Source organism: Balaenoptera physalus (genome assembly GCF_965194825.1).
Source record: "Balaenoptera physalus genome assembly, chromosome: 1".
NCBI lineage: Eukaryota > Metazoa > Chordata > Mammalia > Artiodactyla > Balaenopteridae > Balaenoptera > Balaenoptera physalus.
Genome location: NC_138882.1, coordinates 101788881 through 101803412, shown reverse-complemented (window position 1 = coordinate 101803412; position 14532 = coordinate 101788881). Strand labels below are relative to the sequence as shown.

Genomic DNA, 14532 nt, shown 5'->3' with positions numbered 1-14532 from the left:
AGTCAGAAGACATTCCAGGCAAAAGGGCCTTTCAGTTCCCTTCAATAAATACTACAGAGGCTGGTTCAGAACTTGCCACTTGCTACCATACGCAATGCTTTTTTGCCCCTGTTGTACTTTTGCTTTCTCTAACTTTTCCTTTTAAAAGTCTTATTATTCTATTACTCAATTTCTTTATTTTACCCAACTCTGACTTGTTTCTAGAAAAGTTAAGGACACTGATCCTCCAGGTCCTACTCACCGTGAAAAAAAGAAAAAAAAAAAAAGAAGAAACCTGATTCCAGTTTTAGATAACAGGATTTGAGTCCAGGTGCTTATTTTAGCACCTTCCCGGTTAAAAAAATGCTGTGAACTAAGATCCTGAACTCTATTGTAAATGACATAGCACTGAACTTGTACAAATGTGCTGAAATACTCCTGCCATTGCTAGTTTCCTGAGCTATAAAATGGGTATGACATGTTTATCAATTTAAATCTAACAGGAGAAAACATTAAAAACACTTGATTTAAGGGATTTGGGGGAAACACATCCATAGCTTCCTAACAATATTTTGAACATTGTTATGGGCAATGTTCACGTCCACACTTTCCAACATCATTATGAAAACTAGCCTAAGCTAATAAAATAACATTTGCCATCCTATTTCACAGATAACTAAATGGAATTGTGGGAAACAGTGACAAAAAGCCCTTTTGAAAATAAATAAGAATAAATAATGTGTATCAGTCAGGCTTTTAAAGATCTAAATATATTTTTTAGAGTGGGATCCCCAGAACTATAGCTCTTGAACATTATTTGGCTCAAAAACTGTTCAAACAACCTCAAGAGCAATCAGTCCTGCTACCACTTCTTCTCACAGGGGAAAAAGAAAAGAAGACATCCTTCTTCCTCCCCTATCCAAGTGGGTCACTGCTGCTTTTCTCTCTGTGAAGCCTTTCTTCCGGAGGTTTGCCAAGTTTATGTGGCACATAATGTTGGAAGTGGCTATGGCCAAAGAAGGTCAGAGAATAGGGCTACTGAGTGGGGATTGGGGTGTGCTTGGGAAGGACAGAGGCTGAGATTTAGGTCACCTCTGGGGAGATTTGAGTTTACCGGATACTTACTGTTTATTGGTATTCATGCTTTTCTATGGTCCATTATAATAGTCTAAATTAAGAGCAGTATTTTAAACTCCTTAAAGGTGATTTGCAAATTTTTTAAAATAAAAATGATCCAACCATCCTATAAACAGCAGAATTGCCATCTTCTGTAAATAGAACTGGCAAGAATTTCATCAGTCTTAAAATATCACCTCCCTTGATTTCCTGCCCCCCTCCCACCAATGCCTCCCTTTCCTTTTCAAAGGTCCTTAAAGCAACACTCCAGAATGCTCTAGGGGGACTTACAGGGCCCCTGTTAATGCCAAAGAGACTGGAAGAAGCTGGTCTGTGGCGAGACACAAGGCCTACTGTTTATCATGTATTGTCATGAATGCTGCAGGATTTCTCAGTTTTCTTTTTCTCCATGGCTTATAGACTAAGAGTACTAGAACTTTAGATAATGGATAAAATAGCAACATTTGAGCCATAGGCAAAGTCTTAAGCTTCAGGACTTACTTAGATTATTCTACTTTCCTGAGCACAAGACAAGCAAGACCTGTCTTACAAAGCTGGAAGCAGGACTTTCCTGCATAACAAGCTTCAAAAGAGAAAGGAGGAAATAAAATAAAAGGATATTCTGATGCTCGAATAAAATCCTATTTTTATTTTGCCTAATTTTAATTTACATGCCATACATGGCATAATTCCTGCTTAAAGAAGCCCTCAACTTTGACTTTGAGCAATTCTCAAAAAAAGGTACTTCCACCTTCTCACCATCTTCATGGGCAAGTCAGTGGAACTCTAAAATACAGAGTTTAATGGATGTTTAATTACATTGTTGAGGTGCTTGGATAAGGCTTAAAGATGAAGAACCCCACCCAGTTTCCCTGTGTGTGGTACAGCCATCTTTTCTGTGATGGAACAATTTAAAGCTACCCATATTCTTCCCTTATGTATATACCTGTAAGGCAGCGACTGATATTTGCGTACAGCTACCCATTTCTCCCTTCTTCCATAATAGGAGAACCTTGATTCATAGCCAAGCATAATCCTGCCCAGAATGAAGATGGCATTTCTCGGCTCCCTTGTCAGATGTGGCCACATGACTAAATTCTGGTCAGTATTATGTAACAGAAGTTTGTAGCACTTCTGCAAAGAATCCTTAAAAATGAGGATCACCTTCTGCTGCCTAGAATGTAGATTATATAGCTAGAGCTCCAGCAGCTATCTTGGACAACATGTGACCAACCTTGAGGACAGAAGCCATGCTGACAATGGCAGAGCAGGAAGATCTGTGCCTGGGTTCCTGGCAATACCCCGGAGAGCCCAACCCACCCCTTGTCTACCTACCCCAGATTCTCTTCCATGAAAAAGAGAGATAAGCATCCATTTTGTTGAGTCTCTTGCATCCAGAGTTTAGCTTTGATTTATGGCAAGTGAACAAAATATTAAGTGATGCGCCTATCAATACAGTCCAAGGAGCCCGCCTACTCTGGACAACAAATTTAACTTCCCTCCTCTGCAGAAATTCCTTCACTCATGTAAGGATCATATGAACAGAACCCATAAGAAAATACCAGCCTAGCATCCTTCCCACAAGAGCAAAGGTGTGAGATCAGCTCTGCCTTTGCATATTATCAGCAACCCCAGCATCCTGTCACTCCAATCCCAACTGCTCAAGTCCAAATATTGCCTATCACTTGAAACCTCACTGAAACAGCACACTAGGTTTATGATGTAGCCCACAATTCATCAGAGGCTGGGCAGAGGTCACCAATTTCATCACTTGAGACCCAAACCAAAAAGGTCCCTGTAGAATAGCCATTTTATTGATGCATACAACTACTAAGGTCTTTTAATTATTATAATCAATAACAATACATTTTAAAAACTACAATGGTATACTGGGAGATGTCCTCTGAATTTATAAGTCCCTATAGGTATATTAGGATCCTAAATACAAAACAATATTAATAATAGTGATAACAACAGATACCTCTTACAATTCAATACCATATCATTGCTGTTGTACTATCTGGCCACCATTCTGCTTGACACATACATCTGGAATTCAAAATATCATTATCCCTATTTTAGAGGAGGAAACTGAGGCTCTGAGAGGTTAAACAAATTGGCTAAGACTATGCAGCCAGCCCATGGCAGGGGTTATTGCTGAACCCAGAATTGTCTATAAGCTTAGAACTATTTTAGCTGCACAATCTTATGTCTCAAAATGTTAGAGAAAATAATCTAAGGAAAATCTCTATTTTTCTCCCCTCAGAACTACAATAAAATATTCTAAGCCTATTTCCATTTTATATTAACATGAGCATTTCCAAAAACAAAGCAAAGGAGAAAGCAAACAAAAAATCTGATAGAATTTGTCTGCAAAAGGTAAATAATGCTAGAATACAAATGAAGCAAATCACAGAAGTGTTTTTTCTTAATTTCACCTTTTGCTAACAGTTTCAATTTCAGGGTGACCTATATGTTTCCATAACAAGGGTCATTATACACTTTTTAATCCGTGAACCTCAAAACTCAAAAGAAACTCCTATAATGACATGTCCTTGTGTAATCACATCTCTGTATGCATTCCTCTTTAAACATGTCTGATTTATTTCCCACCTCTTTGTTGAGTTTCCACTTTAATAAAAGGAAAAAACACTGAGAGAAGTCGAGCCCTGAAAGCATTCATTGAATACGTCAAGAAATTTACCCACAATTCAAACAATAAATGAGTTAAAAAACAAACAGGAGGAACAAATCAATCTTTCTAGTAAAAATAAGATATTTGCATGTATGTATGTACGTGTGTGTATGTGTTTGGGAGTATTTCTACTTAATTTAAAGCTATATATAAAACATGGCAATTACATTAAAAGTTTATCATTAGAATAATTAATATTTTCAGGGGCTGCTAAAAGCTAAAGAATTAAAATATGCCCATGAGAAGAAAGTCAAACAGAAGGTTAGAGCTCCCTCTTTCTTTTTCTTGAAGAAATTCACCGAAACATCTCTCCCAGGAGACCGAAGTTATCAAGCTGACAGCCTCGTAGCACAGCACTCACACTCAGAGCTAGTGTTTTCACAGCCTCTGTACACATGCTACAAACATTAGGGTATATTTATTGGTAGTTCATTGTTCATAAGAAACTTATGCAGTAGAAAAAAGCACTTTTAAAAGCAGAAATACTCACAAAGCCATTTCAAACTGTTCCAGCCACTTTTTCTTTAAATCTTTTGTTTTGCAATAAAATTCTAACCCATTTTGTCCTTGGATATGGATGAGGTAGAAGCCATAAGACCACTGTTAAAATTAATATTCCTCAGGTTAATACGTATCATTCATTAATAACATCATGTTTCCAAATTCACTAACACACCACCATAATCATCCACAAACCACCCGTAACATTATCATCAGACAAACTGTGAACAATCAAGATTACTGTAGTCAACTTCATATCTAGAACAATTGCTATGCCAAGTGCATTTTGCTGCCTTGATCATTAGGGCATTAGAGATGATCATTATCACCTGTGGCACTGTCCAATTATTTCTCACAGAGGCTTGCTTCTAATTAATCTCTAGAAACAAAAACACCTGGATGGATAAGCGGCCTCTCACATTAAGGTATTAGCATACTTCCCTTGAATAGCCAAAGTTATGAGTAAATTACAGTTATTCATTTCCAAGAATTTACCTTTTTATTTTCTTTATCAGTTGTAGGATTGTTGGCTATTTTGTACTGCTGAAGATCTATTATTTCCTTCATTTCATAGTTATCACCTTTCCTTTTACATACAATCACTGCCAAATCAAATAAGAAGATATGCCTGAAAGAGAGAGAGAGAGAGATTTATTTAAATGGTTTGGAAGCATGTGTGTTAATTCTTCCCAGGTAAAATTTAATTTATCCTGTGAGTTAAAGACAAAGGCAGTGTGCACATTGAAAGAATGAACTGTGTGTCCTGGCACTGCCCTTTGCTAAATGAATCACCCTGCTGTGCCTCAGTTTCCACAGTTAAAAAATAGGCAAAATTATAATGAGAACAATATGCACACCGCAGAGTTACTGTCACGAACAATTAAGCCATAAAGTGTTGTTCGTGAGCTAGTACTTTCTTTCTTCCAGTTTAAAAGCTAAACATTTATGGAATAATATTAATGACAACAATAGCAGTTAACGTCTACTAATGTCACTAGGAGTCAGCCAGACTGTCTTGAGAAGTGTTCACCCCTTCCACAAAGATGACTCAATTTAAATCCCCAGGACCATCTCCTGAGGTACGTATTATTATCATCTTCATTTTACTGGGGAGGAAGCTGAGGCTCAGAGAAGTTAGATAATTTTCTCAGGGTTGCACTGCCAGTGGGTGCACAGCAGGATTCACTCTTGGGTCTACTTGTGGAACCTACGCTTTTACCCTGTATGTTGCTCCTGGTGACTTAATGGACAACCTAAAACACAAATTGAGTGGTACATGACCCAAGTGTAAGCTAGAGAAATTATGGTTAAATTTACATGTTGATATTTCTCTTCTATCTTACTAAAAGCAATGTAATTGGGGGAGAAAACAAAACTTATAATCCTGTCATCCAATACCAATATTTGTATCTTTTCGAAAATGCTCAGTCAGTGATTAACACGCATACATTTTTTTTAAACAATAATAATGAGACATTCAGGTAGCTCTATTACTTGCATCACTTTCAAAGCCTATTTTCCGGGAGAGGCTAAAAGGATGTGTGTCTCCTGGGAGCTACCTTTAGAGCCTGGGTATCAAGGTGGAAGCAAGAGCTGATGCTGCCCCCTACTGGTTGACTTTCTAGTTTCCAAAGTTTCCAGAAAATGGCCATTTCAACTAAATAAATCAGTTTAACTACCACATAATTAGCTCAACTAATCTTTAAGGACTGCACCTACAAATTTCCCTCGAGAAAATCTCACTAAATGGCCCTCACTTGGACTTCCTGCTTAGGACATGTTGTATTGTTTTGGGTTCTTTAAAAATGCATACCAAAAAATAAAATTAAATTAAACAATTGTGTTTTTATAGTAGTTGTCTATTATTGCTTTATTGCTACTCTCATTTTAATGTGTACTTTTTTTACTCTAGCTGGCATTCTGTATTTGTCTATTCCTTCTTAAGAACTCAAACTTAGGCATATCAACAGATACCAGAACAAAGAGGGGAATACCTAACATATCTATATGAGAAATTTAAAAGCACAGATTGATCTGACCCCTTATTTTTATTCCTTTATTTCACTCCTTTGTCCTGGAGGAACTGTTTTTAAGATTTTCACAATCTCCTGATCCTAATAACTTATTCTGAAAATAAGTACTAATCCTTCTCACCTTTCTTGTTTTGTATGCTTGTCTAGAGTGGTTATTCGAATTTCACCATCTCCCTGAGGTCGTCCAAAAAGCAAAACTGGTTGGTTCTAAAATAGAAAATGTGCATGTCTCAGTTTTTCATAATCACATAAAAACAGAAATTAACATTAGTGAGGATATTTGCTAGGCACAACTATCTTATAACAACTTTTATCATTTTACCTTTTAACACACTTATTCTAAAAGGCTCAGGTCTGTATGATACACTTTCAAAAACAACCTGTCCTTGGTCATCCCAGGAGGCGTACTGAAGACATTAATTGATTTTACTTACAACTCTAATGGAGAAGTTAGCTACCAAAAGAGAGAATTAATTGGAAAAAATGCAAATCACAAGGAAGTTACAACAACTAATATTTACTGAGCATCCACTGTGTGCTAGCCACTGGGTACAGGACGAAATGACATAGACCCTGCCCTCATGAGACATGCTGCTTAGTGGGGGAACAAATATTCACAGAAGAATATAATTACAAACATGTGATTGCCATGATGGAAGAGCAGAGGAAGCATGCGTATCTGGGGGACCTAATTTGGTCTAGGGAGTCAAGGATGGCTTCCCTGAGCTAAGATCTTAAGAATGAAAATTTCTGACTTGATGATTAAAAATAATGAGCCATTTCCCCAGAGGCAGAACATAAAAAGTTTTAAGTATTTATGAACACCTAGTCTACAAGGTGCTAAAGGAAAAAGAATTGACTGAAAATATCACTACCATCTATGAGATTACATTCTAATAAAAAAAGATATGTAATTAATTAACTGTACTACAAGAAAGTATAAAAATAAATGTTTCCTATCTGTATTTTTTGCAGAAACAGAAAACTCCATCCTAAAACCCATATGGAATCGCAAGGGACCCTTAATAGGTAAAACGATCATAAAAAAGAACAAAGCTGGGATCTCACACTTCCTGATTTCAAAACTTATTACAAAACTATGGTAATCCAAACAGTGTAGAACTGGCATAAACACAGACTTCTAAACCAATGTAATACAACAGAACATCCAGAAATAAGCCTTCACATATATGGTCAAATGATTTTTGACAAGAGTGCCAAGACCAGTTCAGTGGGGGATAGGAGAGGCTTTTCAACAAATGGTGCTGGGGAAACTGGATATGCACAGGCAGAAGAATGAAGTTGGACCCTTACCTTATACTGTTTCCAAAAATTAACTCAAAATGGATCAAAGAGTCAAAAATACAAAACTTTTAGAAGAAAACATAGGGGAAAAGGTTTATGACATTGGATTTAGTAATGATTTTTTAGATAGGACACCAAAAGCGCAGGCAACAAAAGAAAAGATCGATAAGGTGGACTTCATCAAAATTTAAAATTTTGCACAAATAACACTATTAACAGAGTGAAAAGGCAACCCACAGAATGGTAGAAAATACTCGCAAACAAAAATGTGATAAGTATTGATATCCAATAATTCATAAAGACAAAGTAGAACGGTGGTTGCCAGGGGCTGGGAGGAAGGGGGAATGAAGAGCTAGTGTTTAATAGGTGGAGACCTTCAGTCTTGCAAGATGAAAAGAGTTCTGGAGATGGATGGTGGTGATGCCTGCACAACAATATGAATGTATCTAACGTCACAAAACTGTACACTTAAAAATGGCAAATTTAATGTTTTATATATATTTTACCACAATAAAAGAAACAGCTGTCCAGGCAATGTGCTATGGAATTACAAAGAGAAAGAATTAGGGATTCTTTCAGATTAGGGAAAGAAATTTTTTTTAAATTGGACCTTGAAGAAATTTGATAGGAAATAATGAAAAAAGATATTCTAGGCTTTGACAATATTATAATCAAAGGCAGAACTATAAACGCAACTATGTGAAGAGGTAACCAGAGGCTACTGTGATCGGAAAGGTGGCAGATGAGGTCCTGAAAAGGAGAAGGAGCTGTATGTGTGGAAAGACAGACCAAAGATGTTTCAGAGAAAGAAGCAATAAAATTGCTCTACCAAGAAAAGCGTCTTAAATCTGTTCATTTATCTGTTTTCTCTCCCCACAGCTTTATCCAGGCCTCCACCATCTCTCTTGAAACGACCTCAATGATTTGCTGACTGGTCTGCCTGATGAAAGGGTTTTCGGGACACTTAAATCAGACTGTGAAACCCTCCGGTAAGAACCGTTCACTAGCTTCCTACTGCAATCACTATAAAATCCCAACTCAGCGCCTTGCCCTCCAAGGCTGTGGTGTGTAGTTCTCCTGCCCCCACTCCCCCACTTCAGAGCCCACCCTTCTTCCTTTCACTCTCAATTTCCAGCCTCTCTTGTCTTGCCGCTCCTTGAACAGCCTTGGCTCTTGCCCATTTCAGGGCATCTCACTTGCCATGGCTTCTGCCGGGAATCTTCTCTCTGCAGACCTTTGTGCCACTGGCCTCTTCTCATCCTTCAGGCTCAGGTGACAAATGTCTCAGAAGGACTTTTTCTGAGCACCTTATCTAAACTAGGGCTCCCCTCACTCTCCTCTGTTGCAGCAACCCGTTCACAGCATTCATCTCAATAGAGAGAGCATTTTTAGACTCTCTTTTTTTTACTGTCTCCTCAACCATGAGACCATGTTGTTCATAGTTACAGCCCCGGCCCCAAGCAAAACGTCTGGCACACAGCAGTCACCCAGTAAATATACACAAAATGAATAAATTAACGGGACTCCACCATGGTTACGTTTTGGGGATGAGGGAAGGAAAAGAAAAAAAAAAAATGGACTCCAATGTTTAGAATTGGGACAGCTGCGGGGAGAGGCATCACAGTGCGATTAAAGTGACAGGGACAAGCAATGGCACAAAGTCCCCGGACAGTGATGTATCACAGGTGCCACTGAACGTTCATCCCCGTGGACGCTGCCACACAGAAGTCGGAAAAAACCTAGAACAACAGAAACTTGAAGGTAAACTATCTTTTCTTCAAAAACAACTGCTAGAACGTCCCCCCATTTGTGGGTTAGGGAAGAGGGATGGAATGATAATTACATACCAAATTTTCTATAGATAGCTGAAACTGTTTAATTTCACGAAGGGTCTCATTATCTCTTTTCACTTCATTCACATACTGTGCCAAGTCCTAAAGAATAAAGAGAAGGGGAGAAAAAGAAGGCGCGATAAGATTAGACAAGAGATGAGCACTGTTTGAAAGAAAACACATCATTAATTTCATTAATGGTAGAAAGTTACCACTATAACTTTTCAATGACAATAAAATGAATGCTAACCGAAGCTGCATCTCAAAAGTAATTTAAAACTCTCTGGAGTACAGCTGGGAAGACTGAAGGCTTGTCATTTACCACACCCCTGAGAAGAGTAAGGATCAAACACAGAAACAAACAAAACATGCTGCCATGCAGAACAACAAAAAGGAAACAAGGTCGGGAGCGTGTAAATTCCAAACTCTGACCTTGAGAGAATCACACTTGAACTTGGGTTAGAATTAAGGCCAATCATGAAGGATTAGCTGGGAGAAAAAAGTAACTAAAAGTTAGACAATGAATCTAGCAGCCTGTTGTCTGCATCCAGCCAGCATCTTAGTTCCTGAGAGGGTTCAGTCAGGGAAGCCAGGTCAATTTCAAAGAGTTAATAAAGGGAAGTGAAGGAGAGGAGAGAAACCAGGGAGCATGAAAGTGAACTACAGAGCACAAACAATGCTGGCCCTGTTTCTCCATGTGCCTTCACCTATTTTAAAATGTCTTTTCTCAAATTTGAGGAAACATTAGCTAATCTTTCCATACTGTAACTAGCTATTTTTATTATATATGCTCCAGATTTTTCCTGTTTTCTGGGTTTTCTTTTTTCCCTACCCTCTTATATTTATCTGCAACAGCAGGAACAGAACTCAGACAAAAGCAGTTCCTAACTTTGTTCTAAATGAAAGCCCGACTTTTCAGAGGCTATATCTATAAACGATTTCTTTAAAAAATTGGAAACTTGATATGATCTTTTTTTTATAATAATAAATAATGATGGGCTGTTTCCTGACAGGGTACTAAAAGTCAGCTAAACACAGAGTTAACACCGAAACTGGCCCAAGGACACAGAGAAGTAATTATGCACTGCTCTGGGCAGAGTCACATTGGCATTTTGTTTTGACAACAAATATTTGTGTATGTTTTAAGCTAGGGACAAATATTATTTCTTTCAAAGTCCAGCATAGCGTGGAAATCGGGGTTTTATAGATTCCCCAATATGTTCAAAAAGCCTGCCTTCATCTACTTCTAGCTCTTGATTTTCAGATTTACCTGAAACAGAAACCCAGACTGATCACTTGTACTGGTGCACAGCATCCAGAAAGGTAAATCTGGCTGACATCCTCACTTGAGAAAAATAAGTCACACCAGTGTTCTGAAGTCATCAGCTAAACTGCTGCTTGCACAAGCCAATAGGTTTCTACTAGTAACCATAAAAAGAAGTGAAACAAAACCATTCTATTAAATCATTCCTGGTAGTTATGGAAATTGTCATACTTTCATAAACAATGAAAGTTATTTTAATATACCTCTTGGTTTTACGTTTTTGTCCAACAGTTAAATCCATGCAAGGATATTGATTTCAGTTAAAAATATCCAGCTCTCCCCTCTAAAAACAAACCTATGCAAATACGTATAATAATAGCTATTAGCATATCATACATATGTATTAACAGTTTATATTCTATTGTTTTTAGGCAAGAATTAGAAATACAAACAAGTTAATGATGCATTAGTCTAACCTTCATTGCATCAAGAGCCAGTTTCAAATTTGCCTTCTCCACAGGATCAGTGGTATGTTTGACCAGCTCCTATTTGGAAGATATATTTTAGTACTACTTTCAACAAATTAAAACCAACACATAAGAAAACATTTTACAAATAAACCATTTTTATCATTATTCTCACCATAATGTGATAAATCTGATTTAACTAGGCTCTGTTTTCATCAAAAATTTCAAACTGTAAGAAGACCAAATAGATATCAAAAGGACATGAGACAATGGTCAGAAAGGTTTTCCTTTCAAAGTTGAACGTGAATTCTATCCCCCACCATCACACTGAAACTCTTGCCAGATGTTAAGAAAGATTCCCCTCCTTGACAACTGAACTGATACTTTTTTCTTTTTTGGCTGCGCCACATGGCATGTGGAATCTTAGTTCCCCAACCAGGGATCGAACCCGTGCCCCCTGAATTGGAAGCGTGGAGTCTTACCCACTGGACCACCAGGGAAGTCCCTGAACTGATACTTGTTATCAAACTTGGCTTCTCTATGGCTTTTGATTCTGACAACTCCATCTCTCCTTTGGCCTCAGGGACGTCAGGCTCTTCTGTTTGTTGCTGTTATTTTTATTTGTTAGTTCATCTTAAATGTTGCCTATTCATTTGTCTTTCATAATTTCTTCTTTCTTTGCACCTTAGAAATAAGTTATTATTCCCTAGATTTTCACCTTAGTCTTCTGTTATCCTTACGTTACATACTCTGTGAATTCTATCACAACCATTGCCGTAACATCGTCTGTCACCTAACGTGACAGTCACCCTCAAATGAATGTGCTCAACCCAGAATTCACGCGTGAGTCCCAGACTCATATGTCCTATTAAATCATTCTACCTGGGTTTCTCGCAAGCCCCTGAAATCCAGCATGTCCAAACTTCATGCACCTTCACCCGCACCCCTACTCTTGTTCCTGTTTATGTTTTACTGAATGACGGCACCTCCATCACTTAAGCCAAAACCTCAAAGGTGCCCCTGACTCCTCCCTCTCTCTCACTATGTTCTGTCTGTGTTCACTTTGACCCTTCCCCTTGAAGCCTCCTCCACTGGCACTACGTCGGTTCAAGTCCCTGCTCTCTTTCAAATGGGTGGTTGTAATAGGCTTCTGATTCATCTTCTGACTTGCAGTCTTTCCTTGCTACAATCTAGTCCCTCGATTGACATCAGAGTTACATCTCTAAATGTAAATCAGATCCTGTTACTTAGACTTCTGGGAGGCTCACAAAAGCTTCAGGTTGTCACACATACCTCGTAGATGCTTCATGATCTGAATTCTGCAAACCTCTCCCGACTTCTCTCTCCACTTCCTCTCAAACAACCTATGCCCTACTTCTACTAAGTTAATTGCAATTCTCAAAATACGTTCTAATATCTGATCCCATTAGGCATGATGTTTTCTCTCCTAGAAAGCCCTTGCTCTCTGACCCACCTGTCAAACCGTCATTCTTCCTTCAAAGCCCAACTCAAGAAACACTTCTCTGTGAAGCTTTCTATGACAGAGGCCTCTTCTCAAGCCATAATTAACTAAGTCTTTATTTGTACCACCTCTGTACCTTCTGCATACTTATCATGTCGTATTGTACTTGGAAGATTACATTTCATTTTCCCCAATAAAACAGTGAACTTTATCAGTGTGAGGGGGGCTGTTTTACATTGTTGAGAGACTCACACTGTATGCAGCTCATGGGAGCCATTCAAAAATCTTTGCTGAGGGGCTTCCCTGGTGGCGCAGTGGTTAAGAATCCACCTGCCAATGCAGGGGACACAGGTTTGAGCCCTGGTCCGGGAAGATCCCACATGCCAAGGAGCAACTAAGCCCATGCGCCACAACTACTGAGCCTGCACTCTAGAGCCTGTGAGCCACAACTACTGAAGCCCGAGTGCCACAACTACTGAAGCCCGAGTGCCTAGAGCCCATGCTCTGCAACAAGAGAGGCCACTGCAATGAGAAGCCTGCACACTGCAATGAAGAGTAGCCCCCGCTAGCCGCAACTAGAGAAAGCCCGCGTGCAACAAGGAAGACCCAATACAACCTAAAATAAATAAATTAAAAAAAAAAAACTTTGCTGAATTCAATACCAGTAGTGTTTCTAGGTGTAAACAGAACCTACAGATATAAATCTGTTAAGTATAATAAACTTGTCAGAGTGATACTCTTTTGTTTCTATTTTTACTTTTCCTCTATTAAATAATAACAGTAAAGTATTCTCAAAGTTTCAAATCCCCCACTATTAAATATTTTAATTTTATAAATCCGTGATTTCAAATCATAAGGCATTTCAAAAATGATTTACCTACTAAAATACAGTAGTAAGTAGAAAATATTCAAATTCATACCACATTTATTTAACACATTTCTAAACAGTAGACAAATTAATTCTACTCTACACTATTTTGAAATGGAAAAACATTTCTAGAATTTTTATCTAAGTGTGGTATCCCAGATAAAACTTTTCCTATTTTAAAATATCATCATGGAACTAAATATACTTTTGAAATTTAAAATATCAAACAACCCAAGAGAAATGAGAGGAAAAAGTTCACTGACTTTCCAAAAGGTATGGTCATATTTTATACTTTTATAAGTCTGCTTAAAATCTTTTTTTTTTTTTAACATTTTTATTGGAGTATAATTGCTTTACAATGTTGTGTTAGTTTCTGCTGTATAACAAAGTGAATCAGCTATATGTATACATATATCCCCATATCCCCTCTCTCTTGCATCTCCCTCCCACCCTCCCTATCCCACCCCTCTAGGTGGTCACGAAGCACCGAGCTGATCTCCCTGTGCGATGTAGCTGCTTCCTACTAGCTATCTATTTTACATTTGGTAGTGTATATATGTCCAAGCCACTCTCTCACTTCGTCCCAGCTTACCCTTCCCCCTTGCCGTGTCGTCAAGTCCATTCTCTACGTCTGTGTCTTTATTCCTGTCCTGCCCCTAGGTTCATCAGAACCATTTTTTTTTTTAGATTCCATATATATGTGTTAGCATATGGTATTTGTTCTTCTCTTTCTTACTTCACTCTGTATGACAGACTCTAGGTCCATCCACCTCACTACAAATAACTCAATTTCATTTCTTTTTATGGGTGAGTAATGAAGAAAATAGATATTTCTTGAAAACTGTACCTTTTAAATTCTTCAATCAATATTTGACTATACTAAAGTTACAAGATAAATTATTATCTTCTTTTGGACATGTTTTTAGTTTCATGATGTCTCAGAAACTGACTGCCTAAGTCTTCCTTATTATTTTTTCATAAAATGCAATTTGATTAAGTTGCTTTGAGTT

General features: G+C 38.0%; 1 protein-coding gene across 17 annotated transcripts in view; it reads right to left on the bottom strand.

Moving 5' to 3' along the window:
• Positions 1-14532, bottom strand: part of VAV3 (vav guanine nucleotide exchange factor 3) — a 521969-nt gene that overhangs the window by 305026 nt on the left and 202411 nt on the right. For all 17 annotated transcript variants that reach the window (XR_014261053.1, XR_014261054.1, XM_082451935.1 and 14 more), the window contains exons 11-15: positions 11202-11270; positions 9477-9563; positions 6446-6531; positions 4787-4919; positions 4281-4390 (exon numbers count right to left, since the gene is read on the bottom strand). Coding sequence is in view for 15 of the 17 variants with exons in the window: in XM_082451935.1 (XP_082308061.1) it covers positions 4281-4390; positions 4787-4919; positions 6446-6531; positions 9477-9563; positions 11202-11270 (485 nt within the window). In the remaining 2 variants the exon portion in view is untranslated. The remainder of the gene's footprint in view (positions 1-4280; positions 4391-4786; positions 4920-6445; positions 6532-9476; positions 9564-11201; positions 11271-14532) is intronic.